We start from the raw sequence: 23404 nt of genomic DNA, 5'->3' as shown, positions 1-23404 counted from the left end.
CTGACCCCAGACAAACCATGGCAGGAGACAAGGATGACCACAGTGCTGGCTCATGCCTTCTCCTTCCTCTCCTCTCCCCCAGTTCTGGCCCGCCATCTCTAACTGCATGACCCAGTCTCAGCATCAGGGTCTTAGTAAGTGACTGAGGCTGTGTGTTTTGCTCCAACATTCCATATTGAACCCCATTATGTATTGTGTTATTGATTCCCACCATGCACTCTGCTGTACTGGATGCTTTACATAGTTTTCTAGCTCGATTTTAACAAGCAGCCTAGAAACAAACATCTCTTCTCTGACAGGTGGACCACACATCCTCAGTTGGTGGGAATATATCACCAGGGACATTTATTATCATTCTTATTACTCTATTTTATAATATATATTCTGCCTTGCCTAACATAATACCAAACTATGGCAGAGGTTTTTTTTTTCCTTGTTTGCATCTCATTTATAAACTTATAAATTTATAAAGCTATATACTATAGTATATAAAGTACTGTAATTTAAAAGTGCTTCTCTGATGTACAGTATTTCATATAATTCTGAAGGTTTTATGACCTGTTGTTTGGATCATAGATGGTTTTGAGGACAGCAGCATTGAATGGTGCTTTCGGAAGGATTATTGTTTTGCCATTAAAGACTTTAACAAATTATATGACATTTAGATAAAATTTACAGCTCGTGAATACTAATAAGCCTTTGGATTGTCAATGGCTATTAAGTTTACAGTCAGCATCAGATCATCGTGCTCTCCCTCCAGCCAGTAACATCATCATCGAAAGCACACACACAGTATAGATTGCTTTTTATATCGCGATGCAGAAGGTTGGACTTGATAATGTGCATGAATGAATACAGTGATCTGCAGATGATTTAATTGCTTCCAAGTCAGACACCAGGATGCTTGATCATTTAGAAGAGGGTGTGTGTTTACAGTTGATAATAAAATTTAAAGTAATTCCTTCACTCCAATGATTAATATCCATCAAATATGCACCAGAGATACACATTATGGTCCCATACTAAAGAAACCTGTAATCCAGTAGGATCAGACGTCTCGACCTCACAGCACCTGCAAGTCTCGAGTGTCGATACTAAAAATTTTCTTAGCAGATATTTACTGAGTACCTATCATGGTTGACAAGGTGGTACCAATGGCTAATTTCTAGGGATGGTGCTTCTTGGGAATTGTAAATATGTCCCCACATTTCATGGATTACTAGAGACTGAAATTGGAAAAGTGATTTTTATTTTGCCAGAATATAAATGCAGTGTTTTCCTAATTAGAAAAATGAAGGCAGTAGAATTTGATTTTTTTATAATGAAAACAGATCCACATATAAAAAAATTTTTTTTGCTTCAGTACCAATTTCTAAATCATTCTGATGGGGTCTGTTTTTCATATTTTGATGCTTGTGAAGATTGCTGCATTGGAAAAAATATAATTTAGGCAAAAATACCAGCCCTCAAATTATCCCCTCTATGCTATATCTTTAATTCAGGTGATTTGGGGCTTGGGACCATTGTTCCCACTGTAACAGTGCTGCCTGACACGGTTTGGCAGTGTTTGGACATTTCTGGTTGTTGTAGGGAGAGGCCAAGGGTGCTGCAGGTAAACCCTGCATCGCGTAGGACAGTCCTCCGTAACCAACATGATGCTACTGTTTGTTTTTAACTTTTGGCTCTTTGAGGGCCCGCCACCCAACTCCCAAATAAATCACATACGGAGTCTCATTCTTCCATATAAATGCCCAGCTTTAGCTTGACTTGTTTCCAGCCAGCTTTTCTTAAATTGACCCATCTACTTTTTCCCTCTGGGCTTTTATCTTTCTTACTTGTGTAATCTTACTTTCCTCTTACTCCCTGGCTGGCTGTGGCTGGGTGACTGGCCCCCAATGTCCCGCTTATCTGTAACTTCTAGAGTGTAGTAATAGAACACACCTCATAGGATTGATATAACCAAAATGAACCAAAGAATAAATAATTGAATATTTTAAGACATTTGAAATATCATAGAAGTTAAACATTCTCGGAGGTGGGGATGATAGTAGGCGTTTACCATGATAAATGTTTGTGTGCCCTAGTTGGGCTCCTAAAATCGGTCATTTGGGTAGCTTTTGAATAACACTGGCTGAGTTGGATGGATTGCCTCTGGTGCGCTTTAGATTAACTGTTGTTTTTAGTGTTTGACTTTTCATTATTCATGTGTGGGTTTTTTTTTAACCTGTTTTTGCATTTAAAAAGCCCTGTATGTCTGACTCCTTGGGTGTAAACCTCTTATGGTAGGCGTTGTTTATAATTCTGCTGTAAAAAAAAAAAAATAAGAATCAGGTGCTGCTTTTTAAAATGTCCACTGAAAGTGCATCCATGAATAAGTAATGTGGAAAAAAAAAAAAGAACTGTAAAATGTTTGCATTGCTAGGTTTTCCCTGTGTTTGAGCCTTCCCCACCTCTCAGCTCTGTGCAGGAGGCAGTGGGCAGTTTCTTCGGATTAATTGTTGCTACTAACATATTAATTATGAAGGACTTTTTTCAGAACAGGATCTGCTTAGCGTTGGCCTAAGTCCCAGCAGATGATTGGAGATAAAGCTGCTCTTCGTTCACTGAGCATTTTTCTGGGAAAGTGTCTATAAAAATTGAGCCTTGTTGTACCTGGTGACCTCCCTCTCTCCGGGAAGGAGGGCACGGGAAGGGTGGAGGCTGTGCTCATTGGATTCAGAGGAAGCAGGGTTTAGCAGCACAAGGGTCTTTACTTAGCCTTTCATGTTTTCCGCCTTGATCTCTGAAAGAAATGTTGGTGGTTAAGCTCAAGACGTCCATAGACACTTGGGTGCCCTGCACGTGTCAGCACAGCTGCTTTTTTTTTTTTTTAAACGAGTATTTCTCAGCAGGACTTCTAGCTATTTTAGGATTAATCTCAAGTGTTTGGCTGCTGTCATGTTTCCTTCAAAGCTGCTGTGAATAGAACTTGCTGGCATTAGCTCAAGACAGGGCAGACAACACTTTCAGGGGAGTTATATACTTAATATTCCTTTTTATACACTCCCTGTCACCCCCAAATATTCAAGATCAAACTTAGAGTTTCAGATATGCAAGGTGAGCATCTTACCACCCAGCGTGTCTTAACCCATGTGTCGTGTAACTTTAAAGAATCCTTAGAGACAGTTTTGCACTGTCCAGTTACTTATATTATCTTTGCATGAAATATATACTATTTATATTTTGGTGACTGTATTATGATGACCCTCATATTTGAACATTTACCAGATAGTTTGCTGGTTTCAGATAGCATTGCTTCTGGAAATATGTTGCTTCCTGGAAATTTCCAACAACTTGTTTGATTGATGGAATAAGATAAAAGTTAAATAAACTCACTCCCAATTCTGTCCTTAACAAACCAGAATATATTTTTATATAATCCTCTCCATTTCCTTGAGACATGATCAAGTGCCTTTTCCAAAATTAGCCCAGCCTTTAGGTGGCCACTCTGACCTCACAACATATTTTGAGCTTTTTCCATAGTAATATAAGCTCTCATTGTCATTCACTGTACACGTGAAAGCTTTTCTGTTTGTAGTAATAATAGAATATTTTGCTAACTTAGAAATCTGGCAAGGCTATCAGTTAATTGGATAATTTATGTGTATAATGCAGGAGGTTCTCTGCAGAACCAGAGCATCAGCCTGCTCTTCACACACTGCCGTCTAGTGTTGGTGTATAACGGACCTTCCTATATTGGAGTCACTATATCAAAAAACCTGCAGCTCAGTAACTTAGTGCATACTAAATGCAGTGAACTGTGTCATTCTGAATTTTCAGCATTATTTAGATAATTGTAAGTCATATAATCAGAAAGCTCTTGCTATAGCCGATCCAAAGTTGAATTTGAGCTATTATGTACTGTCTGGAAACTGGAGATCACTAACCAATTTATCAGTTTGTTCAGTGATTTATCATTGGAAATGGCTCGTGTCTTTTAAATAAGGAAATGATATTCCACCTGCGTGCAGAATATTCAGTTTTCAGTAGTGGAAAATACATGAATCAGAGGCCGTCCTACAGTGGAGGGAGTGCAGACTCTGTGGTGATAGTCAAGTGCCTAATTAATCCCAACCCTTCTACCAATTGCCTGTTTTTAGCCTCTTTATCTCCTAGTTTGTGAGTGGTGAGTGTCCTAATGCCCATTTTCTAGGCTTACAGTAACTGATATATATGTCTCTGTCATCTGGCGCAGGACCTGACATGACAGTCAGTAAAGGTTTTAGTAATTAAAATTCGTACCTAAAATACATTAAATTATTGGTCATTTCAGAGAAATCTGTTTACATAAATGATTCATAGTATACATTAAATGGTTTTTACAGTGTTTATTATGACTGAAAGGGGGAATGTTAGCATTGACATCTAAAGCTAAGGAGAAATGGCGGAGACGTTGTTCAGACTGTTGCACCAGCTAACATATGACTTTCTTCCAACAGGCTCAGCACTGTGTAACTACAGCATAAAGCCTTCTGAGTACACTCTGACTGCAAAATCCGCTGGGCATTGCCCCAAACTACCAGTCCCAGCCAGGTAAATCTAACTGCACAGTTCTTAGCTTCTAGCCCTTGTTTTCATAGGGAAATCCACACTGCATTGTTCTGAGACAACTGTCATTTGATGATGCCTGTTGCCGGGGCCATTGCTTTGATTACCAGATTCGAAAAGTAGGAAAAGATGTGACAACTTTTTTTTTTTTAATCTTTAAAAAATATACTCACAAACAACTTCTTGTTCTCAGATATTTTGGATTTCTTTCAGGGGCTTTTCGATATTTTTATTTTCATTCCATAATCTTTTTAAGTATATAAAACTGCTGAATCATTGTCAAATCGGCAACAAATTTAGAAACCAAATCTCCCTGTCACTGTCGATGTTCTGAAGTTGATCCTATTAATACTTACTGAAATTAATTCTTATTTACTTTGAATTTTAAAAGCACGTGAATGTTTATTCTCTACAGGTTGTTTAGGATATATTCTTCAGAGGTATTCTTAGTATTAGGTTATTTGCCAGGTTTTATTCAAAATCTTTATTTTATTTATTTTTTATTGAGCTATATATTTTTCTCCACTCCCTTCCCTTCCTCCCTCTCCCCTTCTACCCTGTCCTATGCTCCCAATTTACTCAGGAGATCTTGTCTTTTTCTACCGCCCATGTAGATTAGATCCATGTATGTCTCTCTTAGGGTCTTCTTTGTTGTCTAGGTTTTATCCAAAATCTTACTTAGCAAACGTTTATTATTAAATACTAACTGCATGTAATAGCCCAAAGATGCAGAAATGTTCTTTGGCAGTGGCTTGTGGTACTTAGACGGAAAGTAAACATCAACACAATACATAGGTTTTTTTTTTTTTAAAGATACAAACACTCAAGCATTGTAGAGTATATTCTCAAAATTATGTACATGTGTATATGTTTAGATGTGTATATGTTTAGACATGCATACCCTTTGAAGTATTGATTTATCTTTCTAACAGTGTGACACAGGAAACCTCTAGAAAACTGAATAGAAGTCACTCGGTATATTACATTTGACTATCAAGTGAAAACTTAGAGACATTGGACTATCAAGTGAAAACTTAGAGATCCGAGAACACGAAAACAGATCATGTTGACTTTAGAATTATGTAGGCTGTAGCTTGTGCTTTATTAACTTGAATTTTAAATTTGTGTTTTGCAAAGAGCAGAAAGGGCACAGCAGTCAGATTGATTTCTGGCTCCTTTAGCCTTGTCAAGTTGCTATTGAAAATCAAAATCTAAAGCCTGTAGGCATCAGAGTCAAGGGGCTGTTTTAGGAGAAACTTGGGAAGGATTTAAACATTACAGCCTTAAACCAGCCACTCAGTGGACGGCATTCATAGAAGGGAAGGGAAGCCTGTTAGGGCGGCCACAGCAATGAGGCAAAGGAGAGGCTTTGAATCCACTCAGTCCTATAAAAACAGGCAGAGCTGGGCCTGGTGGCATGGGCCTGTAATCCCAGATACTTAAGAGGCTGAGGCAGGAGGATCGCAGATTGAAGACCTGAGCTAAGTAGCAGGTTTGAGGCTAACCTAGGCAACTTAGTCAACCCTGTCTTGGAGATATAGCTCTATAGGGCAATGGAGAAGAGAAAAAGAATACTATATACTTATCTGCCTAACTGCTAAAATTTGTTTTAAATGTATATTTTGAGTATTCCCTCTAGGCTAAAACATGTTTTTTAAAAACAATTGGAAAGTCCCGGGATTATGAATGAAGTTGTTTTGCTCCTACATAATTGTGGGTGGGTGGGGGTGTAGCTTATATCACAACCCTCTGCCCCCCCCCAACCTCTGATCCTACCATCTTGGGCAATTGCTGATCCTTGTTGTCTGTCTGTCTGTCTGTCTGTCTGTGTCTGTCTAACTATCTATTTTAAAATTTAGACAGTCTCACTATGTAGGTCTGGCTACTTTGAAACTCACTATGTAGACCTAGCTGGCCTCGAACCTAGAGAGATTCCCCTGCCTCTACCTTATAAGTGCTGGGATTAAGAGTGTGTCCCACAGTACTAGCCCCACTACATATATGAGGTGGGTATCTGCAGAAGTCAGAAGAGCGTGTCGGACACCCTGGAACTGGAGCACTGATGTGCGTGTGGGACACTGAGCTCATGGGGAAGAGGGGAGAGTCTTGTAATTACTGATCCTTCTCTCCAGCCTCCTTTTACATCTCCCCACCCCTCCCAGGAACATAGCATCCTTCTAGGACAGAGCAGTATAAACTTTGAGTTCCAACAGGTTGTGGCTTCTAGACTTGAATTTGAAATACTCTGTTGGGAAATAGAGAAAGGACGCGTCAGTCAGATCGATTTCCAGCTCTGTCAGTTTTGTCAAGCTGCTTCTGCAAATCAAAATTGAAAATCTGTAGACGTGAAAGTAAAGGGACTGTTTTCAGTGATATTTAGTAAGAAAAACCTAGAATGTGTAGGTCTGAGTGACTTTGTCCCATTTATTGTTCTATTTATCAGCTGGGGTAAGTCTCTTAACCTATATGTGGATCTAGTTGATCTGTGAATAAATGGAAATATTTGCAAAATTGTTTTAAGGCTTAAGATAATAGATATTAAATGTCCATTTTTGTTCTTGTCTCCCAGCTTGGGAAGTATTATCATCTCTCCCTACTTCAAGAACCTTCCCTTTGCCCAGACCTTTCTGGGTGCCCAGAGACCTGTCCTTGCCTTAGCAAAAGCAGCTATGAACTCATTTTCAGTAAAATACTAAGAGCACATTAAAAGTCAGATAACCTAAGATCTTTGGTGCTTTAAAAGCAAGTGGCTAGACAAGGCAACAGTGTATCCACATTTGTGCCTCTGTTGGTGGGATGCCAAGTGGAGTGGCAATATGGGGAAGAGTCACCCTATATGGGGAAGAGTCATCCTATGTGCTTGCAGGGGTATTCTATACACAGCAGTGACAGAACCCAGTTTCTTAGCTTGTTCCCTTATTTAGGTAACTCCTGATACCCAAAAGGTGGCTAGGTGCTGGGCAAGTAATAATGTAATACTGAGGTGAGAAATTAATAATCAAGAACAAGTATTGCCTATTCATATTTTCAAGTGGGAGATTGGTAGATGAACTAATTTTTACAAATAACTTACTATGTGCTGACCAACATATGGTCTCTCAAATGTATTATAGCTTCGAACCCTCAACGAACCACTTACTATTATTGCTGGCCAACATCCTGTCTCTCGCATGTATTATATAACCCAACCCTCACAAAACCTGTGCAGATTTTGCCCCTCATTTGTAGATGGGGAAAATGGAAGATGAAAGAACACATAAATTACCCACGACCGCACAGTAATTGCTGAGTCAGAATCTGAGTCTAGATCATATAGGATCTCTGTGGCAGTAGTTGTTTCTATAGTATATAAAAGTGAAAGAAGGGAGAAAAATAGAACAATGTGCACAAAGAGTACATTATATAACTGCTAGATTTTTGACTATTTCCTGCTTTTTATATTCTCTGGGGAAATCTTTCCAGAATCCTTTAATACTGTTCTTTTCTCAAAAGGATAGCTAGAAATCATGGTGGCTGTGTGTTTTTAGCTCAGGTTCTGAAATAGTTACCGAGAAGCTGATCCTTGCCTTCTCTCATGAAGGACATGAACCTAGGCTACTGAGAACTGTCTGTCATGCCCCAGGGAGTACCTTCACTGTGACAGTTGGGACTCAAAGGGGAAGTAAGCAGTGAGTTTGCCAAGCTTTACCTTTGATTGGCTAGTTTGTTTTTAAATCCTTAGAAGACTTGTTACAGATACATTTTGTTCTTGTTGACTGATGTTTCAGTAATGTGAAGTGCCTGGGCATATTGGAGCCTCAGTGGCCTCTTCAAGACACATTAGCCTGTGGCTTTGAAAAAAGACAAACTAACTGTAAGGAAAATTCTTGATGTGTGCCCTCTTCATTATGGGCTAGACAGTAGCACAGACATGTTCTCATATGCCATGCTCTCAGAAGAATGTGAAATGAGATGGTCCATTTTGAGTTCATTATGTTAAGTGGTAAAATATAATACAAGCATTTTGATATCAGAAGTACTCAAAAGAATTCTGTAAGAGGAAAATGAATGTATTTTATTCAAGGATGACATTGTCAAAGAACAAATTTAATCAATAAAAAGTTTAAATAAGCTAAACCTTTTTAAAAAAAGAGAGAGAGAAGAATTCAAAACTGATATGTTGGCTTATAAATAGCTTATAAATAATTCCAGGCACTGGGGAAGCTGAGACTGGAAGATGACTGTGAATTTGAGGCTAGCCTGAACTGCAGCGTGAGACTGTGTATCAGAAACCAAACAACAGCAATGAAATCATTGCAGAGGCCAGGAATGTAGTTTAGTGGTCAAGTCTGTAGCATATGGCCCCGAGTTCCTTAGGAAAGGAGAAAGGGAGGAGAGAAAAGGAAGGAAGGAAAGAAGGGAGCAAGGGAGTGGGGGGGAAGGCAGGCAGGCAGACAGACAGGGAAGGCAGGAAGGAAAAGGCCGACAGGACAGGGTAGGGCAGAGCGGCAGGTAGGTAAGGGATTCTAGTGCTTTTTACTTTGCAACTAAATATTTAACTTTTAATGGATCCATGCATTCTTTCCTGCTTATTTTTTTATTTTAGCTAAAAAATGTTTTTACTATTAACTAGACAATGTGACTAACCAGTTTTTAGTATTTTTATACTTTTAAATTTAGAGATACCGGGTATTTTTAATTAATATACAGTAAATTGTAGGGTAAAAGGTTACTGTTATTATGCCCCAATTCTTTGAGGACTTCTCCAGAAGAACTCTTTGGAGTTGGCCAAGTGCCTTGAAAGGGAAAGTCCCACGCAGACCTCACTGACATATCTTCCTAGCTAGAAAGATTGGGATTTTCAAAGCACAGTCTTTCCCTTTTCAAGCTGATCTCTTAGTCCTTACTTCACAAGGAAGCAAACATGGACCACATCATCTGTGGGGCTCCTGGGAGTCAGGATCAGGTCTTGTGGACGAGCTCTTGGGTGACGGCGGTGATGCTGATGATCTGAAGTGACTTCCTGAACTGTGCTACCGTCCCAGCAAATGGAACAGAACTCAGAAAGACAGTGGCTTACGACTGCAGTGCCAGGGAATTGGGGCTTTCATATCTGATAGGAAAAATCAGTAAGCAGGGCTAAGAAAACTAGTGGACACTATCAGTAAGATAGAGGACCTTAAGGTGTGTCCCTTTGAGGGTAAAGGTGGGGGCAGATGAGTTCAGCTGAAGCTAAGTTAGCAGGCCAGTATACACAGAGGGTAGACGACAGTACACATGGCTACAGAACAGAGAGCAGTTGGGTTTTAAAGATGTGGAGCCAGCCTTCAGTTTGCTTATATATATAATTGGAAGTATGCTTAGACAGAGGTACTAAAACAGCATCTCTCTAGACATCAGGACAAAAAAAACCTGTCAGTTATAACCAAATCAGCCTCCTTTGACTTTGAGATTTAGAGCTAATCCATTTAAATTCTTGTAATGTCTCTAGCTAGATCCATTTCATTTAAAAGTATTATGTAATTTGATACCTTTTTTCATCTTTAATGACATAATGTTTGTTCAAGAAACAATTGCTCAGAATGTTGGACCCTCCTACAATTACAAAAGAAAAGCATTAGGTCTTTGGCATTGATTCTAGAGTGCTCATTTAATGCCATTTTAGAAGAATATACAACACAGCAACATAGAGATGGTTTTTTTTAAAGGTGACTATCCCTGTTATATTGTTACATCATATTTTTGGATACAGTTTACTGAAATGTAACTAAGGTAAGGCTTCATCTTTAAAGTTACTTTGTTTTATAGAGTTTAGTAGTATGGATGATGTTGCTTCTTGCCATTAGTGTCCATTTACCCACATTTACAGTCCACTCATTCTGATTTCAAAAGAAAATAAAATTTTGAGGAAGGAAACAAAGGCAGTGTTTTGCTTCAGGCCAGTTATTGTTTTCCTAAGACTAGAAGCCTTCAAGTTTGATCCCAGCTGTGTAATCTTACCTACCAAGTAGACTAATATTTAAGAAGGAGAACAAACTTACAGTACTTTAGTCCAGACTAGTATGTTATGAGACCCGCCCCCGTCTGATAATCAGTTCCAGTGGTGTGAGGTTTGTGTTACTATGGCCAAATTTTAACTCAATTCACCCATGTGTACTTAGACATATGTATTTGTATGTATGGGGTCTCCTGGAATCCTGATGTTTCCTGGTTCACAGTGTTGTCATCGGTTAGATGTGCATACGTATTATCGTCGCAGGAGTTGAAGAAGATCCATGTTATTGGAAGCCAGCTTCAAGTCATGGTTAATACACACCTATGTTCTCTCACAAGTCACAGCTGTAGTCATGGAAGCTTGGATTAAGTGATCAAATTGTTGGCTGTGTTCCCTTTTTTAGACACATATACTCATTGTTTATGATATATGCCTATCCTATATATCACACGTGCCATATATGCAAATAAGTAATTTTCCAGAATATTGTTGAGTAGTAGAGCAATTGTCCAGCATGCCTGAGGCCCTGGGTTCAATTCCAAGCACTATAAAGGGAAAGAAAACAGGGCAGAATTCCATGCCCCTAATAAGTTGTGTAGTTTTTACTTTTTATTGTGTTTGTTCCCATATTTGTGTGTAATCCTTGATGCAGAGATACCACCTTTATATTATATGTGATTCCCCCTTGTGTTTCTGTATTATAAACATTTTTATAGATTAGTTCTCATGGCTGTTTTAAGTTACTGTCTGTTAATGTCTTGGCATGCTTTTGTTTGTATGAGGGTATATAAGCTTGTGCCCTAAACACCTTTATTAATATGAGGTTTCCCATGACGTTTTGAAAGAGGAAACATTCTATTAATGGTGGTCCATTTCATGTAAAAGCATGCGTGTATGTCTCCTTTTCAGTTGCTTTTGGCAAAAGTTCCTTTTCCATTCAAGGAAGTGCATGCTTATAAGCTTTGTTGTCTGCCTCTGGTAGATGTGCAGAGCGGAGGAGTCTCGCATGCTTGGTTTTGCTTCTGGTAGTTCTCCATGCGTATGTGTACGTGTGTATTTGTCTTCAGGGGTGGGGGAATGTCTTTGTTGGAGTATACACTCCACCCTCTTTGATAAGCTCTGGTAAGATTGGCATCCGTACGCATAGCGGTTATCTTCATAGTGCACAGCACTTAGCTCCCACGAGGAGGAGGGTGGAGTGTATTGCAGCCATATTCACCTTTCATTTGTGTGTTTGATGTGGCATTTATATTAAGTAGGAGTAATTTTTTTTCTGATTTTTTTTTCTTGTGTCACCAGTGCACCTATTCCATTCTTCCATCGCTGTGCTCCTGTGAACATTTCCTGCTATGCCAAGTTTGCAGAGGCCCTGATCACCTTTGTCAGTGACAATAGTGTCTTACACAGGCTGATTAGTGGAGTAATGACCAGCAAAGAAATTATATTGGGACTTTGCTTGTTATCACTAGGTAATTGTTTTTCTCATTATTAGCTGTTTCGTAGTACTGCAGAAGACTGCTCTGTCTTTAGCCAAAATATGCATACAACTGGGGATAACTGTAAAGTGCTTGACTTCCCATGGCCAGAATAACTGTTTCAGAATACATATAGTTATAAATATATACATAGAAGTACGTATATGTATATATCTGAAACTCATGTCGTTTCTATTTTCTTTCATTAAAGACTTGTTTCCCCAAACTTTGGTTACTAAATCATCCATTGATTATCTTTGATGATAGCAAAAGACTCCTTTTAATGATTTAGACATGATTCCAAAGGTATATTTATATGTGAAAGAGGCTAAGTACTCTCTTATGTATTCTAAGAACAAAGGTTGCTTTTGAAGTGTGTAATTTTATTTTTATTGCTATAGTTCATAGTATTACTGCCTTGCTGTGAAAACTAAGAAATCTCCACTTGTAAGCCACAGAATTAGTCAGTAATTAAATAATAAAATCAGTTTTATTTTCAAGATGAAAAAAGTTACCTATATTATTCTTAGTCTGTGCAAGGGCATATCAGAGTTTGTACATCTTCTTAATTGGGAGACGTAAGCTAGCGACCAAACTGTTTCATTGTATAAGTAAAATTAATTTTATGTATGTTTAGTAGCAGTCGTATTCATTGAGAAGGTACAGGCTTTATTCCCACCTTTCTTATCATTAGAGAGAGTCAGTGCTTGACTCATAGTAATACTGTCCTTATGAAATTCCTATTCTGTGATATTCGAGGGGCTCCCGTCTGGTTTTTCATCCCTATACATTTATTGTAAAAGTAGTACCTTAAAATTCCTGAGCATAAACCTAACCATGCATTCAGCTTTTCAAATGACCTGAAGAAATATGATGACTTTATATAATAAACACTTGGTTTTCTGAAACAGTTGAATGCTTTAACCAAAAGCTATATACAAACTTGAAGATTCATAACACTAATGTGAATTTGACTTTTATTAGAATATCTTTCTTTTGAGGCATAAGAGTATAATATAAATTCAAGATATCTTTGTTCATTTGTTTGTGGAATGAGCCTTTAGATCATTAAATATTTATAAAATATTTGAGAATTATGTTTCTTACACAAGGGTTAACTGCCCTCTTTTTCAACCATTTTAATTATTATTTTGGCACACTAGGAATTAGGATTTAGTTTGGAATAGGTAAGGGAGCTTGCTAAGTAACTCAGCCTAATCTTTGCTCTTTTTTAAGGAAGAGCTTTGCAGGCAGTCGAGAAATGAGGTCAGGGGCATCTGGCCTTAGCAGGTTTAAGAACATTATACTGTATAGACTTAGACCTTCTCGGAGTTATAGAGTTAATTGTAAAATATTGGGCAGTGTTAAAATGCCGTCTAGTCTGTTGAATTAGAGACGTTTTTCCTGAGACGATACAGGTTGGTCAGGGCAGTGTAGCACTAGCTGATTTCCCGCTGCCTGTTACAGTTTTGTTATTGTTGTTTTCGTTTTGTTCACCAACATGACATGTCATTCTCTGCACCTCCCGCACTGGTGTGTGTTTGCATGTCCCATGTCTTCCTGCTGGCGACTCCACGGCAGCCTCGGCTACCATTGGGGTCACCCTTTGCATTTGCATGCATTCTTTTCTGTAGCTTACAACCCACACAGTGAGGACCTTCGGCTTTCAGAGACGGGACTTAAGAAGGCTGTGAGCCGTAATTGCAGAAGCAGCCAGTTTCTTGTCAAAATGGTGCTCGTGAACTAACAGCATCAAGCTATGCCTGTAGGAAAAGCAGTAGTTGTCTGTCTCTTCATAGTTTCTTGTGTTTTTCATACGATATCCTTTGTGGTCTCTGTCTTCCTTGCAGTTCTGTCCATGATTCTGATGGTGATTATCAGGTACATATCGAGAGTGCTTGTGTGGATCTTAACAATTCTGGTCATCCTGGGCTCACTGGGTAAGTGATTGTCTTCTTCTTTGTTTTCATTGTACCTAACTAATTTCATGGTAGTAAATTGAAATAAAAAGAAGAAAATGGAGTTTTTATTTGCCCGTGCTATTTCTTCTCCAGAACGAGTGTTTATTTTTGCCTTGAGGGTGTCATAATTATATTCCCTTCCTCATTTCACTCCGGTTAGCACTTGCAGCACATACCCTTTTCTGTGCACGTGTCTGTGAATGCACGGCATTTAGTTAGCATTTCGAGCTCCAGTTGACTGTGTCTCTCAGTTTATGTCTGTAATCTGAATGGTGTGTTTGTTCCTGCTGCTGTCTCCTGTTTTTGTGTTTCCGTTTCTCTAGCGTTTCCATATACACCATTTTCCCTAACAGTCTTCAATCATTGCCTTTGTATCTAATGTATTTCTACTTCTGCACTTGGTAACCTGTGTTTGTATTTGTAAAATGCTGCTTGATCCTGTGATTGTTAATGGCAGAAATGATATGTTTTGCTTTTCCCTTGCTTCCCTAACTTCCTGCGCCACCTGGTCCCTCCCTCCAGCTCATTTGTGCTTGAGACCTTGTCAAATCATCCCAGCATTTACATTCAAGTTACTATTAAGTTTAAAATATTTCTGTATATCGTGTCTTCAGAATTTATTTGCCCTTGTCTTGCAAGGCCCCTGCCTCACCTTTGCATTTCAGGTTAGGTTTCTTGGACTAGTCTTAGTTAGACCTACTGATCCTGTATCCAAAAGCCTTTCTGAATTGGTAATTTGGTTCACCTTTGTATTAACTGAATTCAGATGATTTATTCATGAGGGACTTAATGGATTCTGTGTTTTCCTAGTTCTTGATTATCAAGTATTGTCTTTACCTTTGCATGTACAGTTTGGATTCAGTGGGCTGAACTGTGTAAGGCACAGAATGTCCTGAATGCATTGGATAGAGCTGCGTTCAGGCACAGATGTTCCTTCAGGCCTATGCATTGGATGGAGCTGTGTTCAGGCACTGATGTTCCTTCAGGCCTGTGCATTGGATGGAGCTGTGTTCAGGCACAGATGTTCCTTCAGGCCTGTGCATTTGTTCCAGAAATCTCAGGATGACCATACTGCATTTTGTTTCTTTGCCCGATTTATCCCTTATAGTTTTAAATGAAATTTACTGCAACCTTAATAATTTAAAGATTTTAAAAAGATAAATCTGGTTCTTATCCATGCCCGTCTTTTGGGGATGGCTCTTTTACACCTCTCTAAAGGTGTTTTTGTTTCTATATTTGGTCATTGTCCCTGTCCCCGTGTCTTTTTCTTCAGGTCATTGCTTATTCCATGAATATTTTATGGTCTTCAGAATTTTGTTGTTTTCTTTTGCATAAGAGTTCCTTATGCTGACCCTGCTTCCCATTCTGTTCCCCCCCCCTCGACTGTGTTTTCTTTTCACCTGGCAGCGATTTGAATCTAATTCATGTTCAGATGTGTAGCTTTAATAATCAAAATCTGCCATTTAGTGCACGTCGTATTTCATGTGACTGAGCTTTCTCATTTCAGTTTTATAATTTGTAAAATTAATAGTGACCACTTAATAGCTGTAGTGGGTAAGTCAGGCAGGTCACACTGTCAGGGGGTCACGGGGTGCAGTACAGGTTCACAGTGCCTGCTGTGAGCAGCGGCTCCTCAGCGTCCTTGCCATTCATTCCACTTTCCTAGGGCAGCAGCTCCTCAGCGTCCTTGCCATTCATTCCACTTTCCTAGGGCAGCAGCTCCTCTCTGAACTTCCTATTCCTTTTGTTTGTAGAGAGTGTAATTCCTTCCGTTTTCTGATATGTTGAACATTTTTTTCCAAGCAATTTCCTGGTACCTTGGGATGTCAAAAGGGAAGAGTTTTTTTGTTTTGTTTTTTGATACAGGATTTCTCTGTAGCTTTGGAGCCTGTCATGGAACTCCCTCTGTAGACCAGGCTGGTCTTGAACTCACAGAGATCTGCCTGCCTCTGCCTCCTGAGTGCTGGGATTAAAGGTGTACATCACTATATACTTAGTTGGCTTGGTTTCTTTACATTTTCATAAGAAGGAAAATTCATAGTTGGTCTTCACTAACAAACATGATAGGGAGCTTCCTTTTGACTTAGTTACTCAGGAACAGATGCGGATCAGGTTGGTAAGCGTAGCTCTCAGTTCGGTTTTTGATCTGTCAGGCATTACTGTATTCCTCTCCCCACTCTCTGTTTGAATGTCAGTTCCTCATCGTAGCCAATAACTCATTACAGGTAGTCTGGTCCCCATCTGTCCCTGCGCCCATGCCTCATAGCACACCGCTCTTGCAAACTTGCATTAGGATGGCTCAGTGGTCTCTTTAGGGTCAGAGAAAGAGCTCTCCAGCCAGTCATATCTCACCTCAGCTTTAGACTTTTGCCCGGAGAACATTTTCCTTAGGGACTTTTAAAGTTACTCTTCCTCTGTCTTTATTCTCTTGACCAGACAGGTCTTCTCAGGGAAGCCTTGATTATCTGTTTTAAAAAAAAATTAGCAGTGCTTTCTAAACCAAGTACTATCCCTCCTTTTAGGTTTTTTTCCTTAGACTTCATATTCGTCTCTGACTTACTTCCTGTTAATTTCTACTTCCTGATTGCTGTGTAAACTCAAGCAAGGAGCAGAGAGAGTGGGGACCTGTTTCCTGCCCTGTTCCCTTTCCTGGTGGATAGGTACTGAAGGAATGCACTGAGGGAAAATTAGGCTATTACAGGCAGCAGGTTTGGTTTTCTTCAGCCTCCTTTTTACATCAGAACTAGCAGTAGAAATAAAGACCTTTATCCCCAGAACCCACTGCCATCGGAGGTCTCCTGCTTTCTTTCCTACCTTTGGTGCGAATTACTCTCTCATACCCTTTGTTTGTTTGTGTGATCACTGTGCAAATATTTAATCATTTGCTTGGCTATCCGCACTAGGCATTGGTGTTATGAGTTTTCCTTGGAAGTTAGCTGCTGTTACTGTCCTCAGCTTCATAGTCAATGATTTATATTTGAAGAAAATCTATCTGATACAGCAAAGGATGTAGATACTTATGAAAGCTACTTTCCCTCTTATGCTTCCAAAGAGTAGGTAAATGGGTTGTCACTGTGTCTCATTCATGCTGTAAAAAAAAAGTGTAGGTCCAGAAAACTGAGCATATATGTTACATATTTTTGTATGGATTTTTTGCAAAAAAAAAAAACTATTGCTATTTATCTCCAGGTGGCACGGGTGTACTGTGGTGGCTATATGCAAAGCAAAGAAGGTCCTCCAAAGAAACAGTTATTCCTGAACAGCTTCAGATAGCTGAAGACAATCTGCGGGCCCTCCTCATCTATGCCATTTCAGCCACAGTGTTCACTGTGAGTTGGCGGGGAGGGGGGGGGCGGCATGGTACAAACGTTGCTCTCAGTGTCGTGTGCATGTTAGCAGGTGACCATAAATGGACTGGAAACTCACCCTGATCCTTGGATTCCTGCCTCATGGTTTAGTTTCTGTTCAAAGTCTGGTAGAGGCTTCTCTAATTGACGAGTGTTCTTTGATGCAACAGTTTGTTCTGCCCTGTCTGCTTTCTGAGATAAATTTTCACCTGGGATGTTTATGTTGTCATTGCTAATGATGTATTTCTTATTGTCATGATGTAATTACATTTTAGGAAACAGTTTATTAAGATTGAGAATACCATTCCTCTTACTCGTTCATTCATTATTTCCCATTTATTTTATTTAAAACTTAACTTTTAATAGTATATGTTGTATTGAAAATATGGGTCAGGTGCACTGTACTTAGACGTTTGTTATACAATAAAAATCTTACTGACAAGCCTATAGCTAAATGAGGGGTGAACCCAAGCATCAGTAAGGCTAGTAATAACAATAATGCCACTAAAGCTGAGGGCTCCAAGATATTTGTTAATTATGCTCCTTTAGCTGTAATTCTGTATGCTAGCTTCTGTAGGGAACAAGTGGAGAGTGAATAGACAAATGGTTGTTCTGGCCTCACATCCCACTTAAGGAGTTTCCGTCAACAAAGGAGATAAATACAAATAAATGCTCCCCTTGCTTTGAGGTGATGGCATATAACTCTCCCACCATTTCTCAGAATGATAGGCACTTAGCTACGCAAATGAAGAATCTTAGCCCCGACTGACAACATTTGTTGCCCCCCACACACACACACACTGAAGATGTCTCCAGGGCCTTGCACTTGCTAGTCTAGCGCTCTGCCACTGAGCCAGATCCCCACCCCGACAACACATTTTGACTAGTAATTAGTGGGGAGAGGCAGAGTTGGAAATTCCTCTCTGAACGCACTGGGAAGGCTGAGTTAGAATCGTGCAGAGAAGTAACCCTTTCCTTTCGTCTGCCGCTCAGGAATCGCGCAGAGAAGTAACCCTTTCTTTTCGTCCGCCGCTCAGGTCATTTTGTTCCTGATAATGCTGGTAATGCGCAAGCGCGTGGCTCTCACCATCGCCTTGTTCCACGTGGCTGGCAAGGTCTTCATACACTTGCCGCTGCTCGTCTTCCAGCCCTTCTGGACCTTTTTTGCTCTTGTCTTATTTTGGGCATACTGGATAATGACGCTTCTTTTCCTCGGCACTACCGGTAAGAAGAAGTGTGGCTTCTTCCTCTTTTCCGTGAATCTAATTTACAGTCAGATATTTTAAATCATCAGAGTGGGTTGGGGATGTGGCTCAGTGGTAGAGTGCTTGCCTATGAATGAGGGCCTGTTGATCCGTAGTACACGTGTGTACACACACACACACACACACACACACCAGTCCAGAGAGATTCAGCTCTTCATACATTTATTGATGAAGATACAGTAGCCATCAAATCTAATAATAGGGTCTTCAATAACTCATTCCCTCTTCGTGATTTTTTTAGCAGATCTTAGCAGGTTGCATCTAGGCTAGCTAAGACCAAAACTGCTTCTTAATTTTGAGAGAGTCGTGGATTTTAAGTGAGCTCTCAATTTAATCAGTTTTGGATCCATTCTAAAATGAATGAATGAATTCATAGCCTCTCTGCAGTCGCTTCCCAGTCCAGAGTCATCCTGGACTACAGTTTTGTAGATAAGCTCTAACTTATTGATAGCTGGACTCGGTACCAGACGTGAAGAAACACGTATTAATTTAATTGATTAATTAATTAAAGTAGTGCGTATAAAGATAGTAAACTTGTGTGAAACATCTCTGTCCAGTCAGCTCGTACTCACTAAATGAACATAACATTCATTGTTATGCTTAGTTAATAGTTTAGATCTGTAATGACTGGATCTGTAATAAAACCTGGCAAAGAGAAAAAGCCCTGAAGTGTTTGAAAATTCATGCCTAAATAACCCGATAGTGGAACCAGAACTATATTTATTATAAATAGAGTATTTTAAACACTTTCTCCAATGCCTAATGTGTAATCGGATAATGTTAAATTTCACAGTGTGCTAAGTGATCACAGTTGCTGTCCCTTAGTTAGTGAACAGCCCTAAGAGCCCGGCAGACTTGTGCCCAGGAGTGGCACCTGTCTCAGGCAGTCTTGCTGATCGCCTACGTTCGGTGTCTGTCCATGTGTCTTGGTTTCTGCTTTACGTGGTCCTTCTTTGCTTCCTTGACATTTTCTTAGGCAGTGCTGTTCAGAATGATCAAGGTTTTGTGGAGTACAGGATCTCTGGGCCTTTGCAGTACATGTGGTGGTACCACGTGGTCGGCCTGATTTGGATCAGTGAGTTCATTCTCGCGTGCCAGCAGATGACCGTGGCAGGGGCCGTGGTGACGTACTATTTCACTAGGTGAGGCGCTTTACCTGTGAGAAAACTCCAGTTCATTCGGTAACCATGTCTACAAGGGAACAGGGTTGGGGGTGGCGGGTCATGACACGATGGTACAGTTGCTGACTCTGGGATTGGGTATTCCAGTTCCTCACGCTTTCCTGGGATTGCCTAACAGCCTGTTTGGGGCAGCAGACTATGATGTAACCTAAACCGCCTTCTGGAAGAGAGAAAACCTTGCTGAGTGTCAGATGCAAAAGGCCTATTAGAGGCCTCGTTTGCTTCTCTCAGAAGAACTGTTGTGTAACCAACCGCCTTGCTCACTTCAGGGCTGAGACCTAAAGGGATAAGCCACACAGCGGTCTCCTGCAATGGGCTACCAGTGTAGACTTTTTGTTTGTTTTGTTTGTGAGGCAGGGTTCTTTGTGTAGCCCTGGCTGTCCTGGAACTCACTCTGTACACCGGGTTGGCCTCAAACTCAGAGATCTGCCTGTCTTTGTCTTCTGAATGCTACCACCACACCCAGCCAGCAGTAGATTGTTTTTTAATTTCTGTTTTCTGATGATACAACTTATTCCTCAAATATTCATTAATAAGAACTTTTAAAGAGCATTCAAATCCTCATGTCTAGGAGAGTCTTATCTAAAGTTTCAGAGCATAAAGTTACAGAACCGCATGGTACTACCATAGAGAAGCGAAACTGAGTTTGTGGCACCTTCATGTTTTGGGCGGTTACTTTGCCAATTTATCCTAAAGCTGGATAATACTATACAGTCATTTTGTTTTGCACTCCTTCAGATTCCAGACCATTTATATTTGTGTTTTCTCCAATGTTCTAGGCTTATGTTTTAATTATCTTTCTGATCATTTTTAAAATAGGGATAAAAGGAATTTGCCATTCACACCTATTCTGGCATCAGTGAACCGCCTTATTCGCTACCACCTTGGTACAGTGGCAAAAGGATCCTTCATTATCACCCTAGTCAAAATCCCAAGGATGATCCTCATGTATATACACAGCCAGCTCAAAGGAAAGGTAGGGGTACAGGTGGGAGTGGGGGTTGGGGGTGGGTGGTGTAGGGGATAGCTTAGGCTTTCTTGGGAGTGTACGTTCATGGAGGGTGGTTTAGGGGTTAGCCAGGCCTCCCTGGGAGCGTACAACAGACCTCGTTTCTGCATATAGTAGGATATCAACTTCTGAATGTCTTCCTTGGAGTCTAAACGAAGTGGGATCCAGCTCTTTCTCCTGGTCTCGCACCTGTGCATTGCACATGCCCTGGAGTGTCTGTCTAGTCGCTGGTTACTGGGGGTATTGAGTTAGAAACTCGTTTCTACCCTGTGTCTTTTCTAAGTGTGTTTTTTTAACAAACCCATGATAACTGTACATGCATACGGGACTCAGCATGTTCTGATACATATGTTAGCTGTCGAATAATCAAGTCAAACTCTTTAGCACATCCAAACCTTACAGCATCATATCATTGCTCATAGCTCTGTGGTAAGAGCATCCAAACCCTCGTGTCTAAGACAGTACCGTTAGCCAAGTGTCCCTACCATGTGACAGTGCAGTGGAAGTCAGTTAGTGTGACAATAAGTCTCTCATTACTGATAGAAAGGAACGGGAACAGTGGTCCTTGATATTGATCTAGGAAAAGTTTCTTTTTAAAACAGAAAAGCATAGGCAACAGAAGTGAAAGCTGATAAATAAAATGATCCCAAGCCAAAAGGTTTCTCTGTGGCAGAGGAAGCATTTAAAAGACCAAAGAGGCAAGAGAGTCTCGTAATCCTTACAGCTCACAAACGGGTTGCTATCCAGAAGATAGGAGTTCCCTACCTGGCTTTGGGAATAGCGTGGATTTCAATGTAGTTTAACTCAAAATCTCCCTCTACCTAGAAACCAGTTCTGGGTCCCTTTCCCATGCAGCATTCTCTTTCTGTTTTCCAGCTCAGCACATTGTCAGCCACGTTCTGACTCTCACCTTTTGGTGTTTAGCATTGATTTTGTCTTATTAGGTTTTAAATTCCTTGCTGGCCTATATGCCTTTACTTTTCCATATATGCAATCACTAGTAAATAAATAAATACTGATTCAAACTTTTTAAGATGATTCAGCCATTGTATTGAAAGAGGAAAGAAATGGGCATGGGGGCTTTGAAGCTTAGATTGTGGTTCTTAAACTTTTGTTTTTCTAGAAAAGTTGCATGCATGATGATTAGATTTTTGCTTGTGTGTTTGTTAACTATTTTACTTTCTTCCTCTGTCCAGGAAAATGCTTGTGCACGATGTATGCTGAAGTCTTGCATTTGTTGCCTTTGGTGTCTTGAAAAGTGCCTAAATTACTTAAACCAGGTAAAATATACTCACCTGACTCTCGTTTTCAAATGAGAGTTATTTCTTCCAAGATAAGATCATTGAACTTAATTGTAAGAAATTGTGGTTTTCTTCTGGTTTTATATGTTGTTTTTTGACTGAATATGCTCCAATCCTATTCCTGTTTTTAAACTAATGTATGTGCTCACTGACATCATTGTTATATTAATCTTAGTTTCAATACATGGATAAACATGTCATTGGATTCTTCTTTTTACAAAGATAATCTCTTAATTCACATGCTTATTTTTTTTTAATTTTTGTCTTTGCAATATATTAAATACGGCTTGAAAGCTTTCCTTTAGAGGAACTCTGTTATGGGTTCTTATCCTTTTTAGACTCTGATTCTTTGAAACCACTTCTCTTGATAGAGATAGTTTGTTTTGTTCTTTTGTGTTGGTCAAACAGAGCACTACAATATGGGCCTGAGGAAGTGCTTTTTTTTCTGTCTGTGTGTGTGCATGTGTCCATGTGTGTTCACATGTGTAGAGCCCTGAGGTCGGTGTCTAGTGTCCTCTTCTTTTCTGTCTGTGTGTGTGTATCTGTGCACGTGTTCATGTTTCTCTATGCGTTCACATGTGTGGAGCCCAGAGATCGGTGTCTGGTGTCCTCCTCCATCACTGGCTACCTGTGTTTTGAGACACAGCTTGCTGATTGAGTTAACCTGGCTGGCCAGCAAGCCTCAGGGGGTCTCCTGTCTCCCCAGTTCTGGGAGTAAAAGTGCATGCCACTGTGCCCAAATTTTTACATGATTCTAAGGATCAAACTCAAGTCCTTATGCACAGCAAGCACTTTACCAATGGAGTCATCGCCCAAACCCCAGGAGGTATAGCTTCTAAGGTTGACTGCAGAAGTTAGCAGTTAGGGAAGCAGGTTAGGACTCCTCCGCCTTTGTACATCTAAACAAGTAGGACTTGCTATAGAGGTCTCTTACCATTTAATTGTTGTTGTTGTTGTTGTTGTTGTTTATTAGTATGTGTGTGTCTGTGCCCACGTCATCATCACGCACATGTAGAGGTCAGAGGACAATTTTAAGGACTCAATTCTCTCCTTCCACCTTTAGCTGGCTTCTAAGGATCAGACTCAGGTTGTCAGGCCTGCTACGCAAGCACATTTGGCCTCTAAACCATCTTGCCAGCTCCTCCCATCTTTTTTTTTCCTCTCCACTTTTCCATTCCCTGAAAATCAATCGTAATGTATCGATGCCCTCATCCAACAGGTCAGCGCTAAATTGACTTTCTTACTATTCCCCTCTAAGTGATTGACTTTCCCTTCGTTTGCCTGTAACATTGCCTGTTAGCCGG

At 40.0% G+C, this 23404-nt stretch overlaps 1 protein-coding gene across 3 annotated transcripts in view; it reads left to right on the top strand.

The window, feature by feature from the left end:
* Slc44a1 (solute carrier family 44 member 1) overlaps nucleotides 1–23404 on the top strand; it is a 149839-nt gene that overhangs the window by 75595 nt on the left and 50840 nt on the right. For all 3 annotated transcript variants that reach the window (XM_050164808.1, XM_050164800.1, XM_050164791.1), the window contains exons 5-12: nucleotides 4479–4572; nucleotides 11861–12030; nucleotides 13887–13976; nucleotides 17187–17326; nucleotides 18382–18568; nucleotides 19586–19751; nucleotides 20610–20766; nucleotides 21996–22079. In XM_050164808.1, coding sequence (XP_050020765.1) covers nucleotides 4479–4572; nucleotides 11861–12030; nucleotides 13887–13976; nucleotides 17187–17326; nucleotides 18382–18568; nucleotides 19586–19751; nucleotides 20610–20766; nucleotides 21996–22079 — 1088 coding nt within the window. The remainder of the gene's footprint in view (nucleotides 1–4478; nucleotides 4573–11860; nucleotides 12031–13886; nucleotides 13977–17186; nucleotides 17327–18381; nucleotides 18569–19585; nucleotides 19752–20609; nucleotides 20767–21995; nucleotides 22080–23404) is intronic.

The sequence above is a fragment of the Alexandromys fortis genome, unplaced genomic scaffold (genome assembly GCF_014885135.2).
Source record: "Alexandromys fortis isolate MF-2015 unplaced genomic scaffold, M_Fortis_MF-2015_v1.1 scaffold_18, whole genome shotgun sequence".
NCBI classification, from domain to species: domain Eukaryota; kingdom Metazoa; phylum Chordata; class Mammalia; order Rodentia; family Cricetidae; genus Alexandromys; species Alexandromys fortis.
This window is presented reverse-complemented; position numbering and strand designations above follow the sequence as displayed.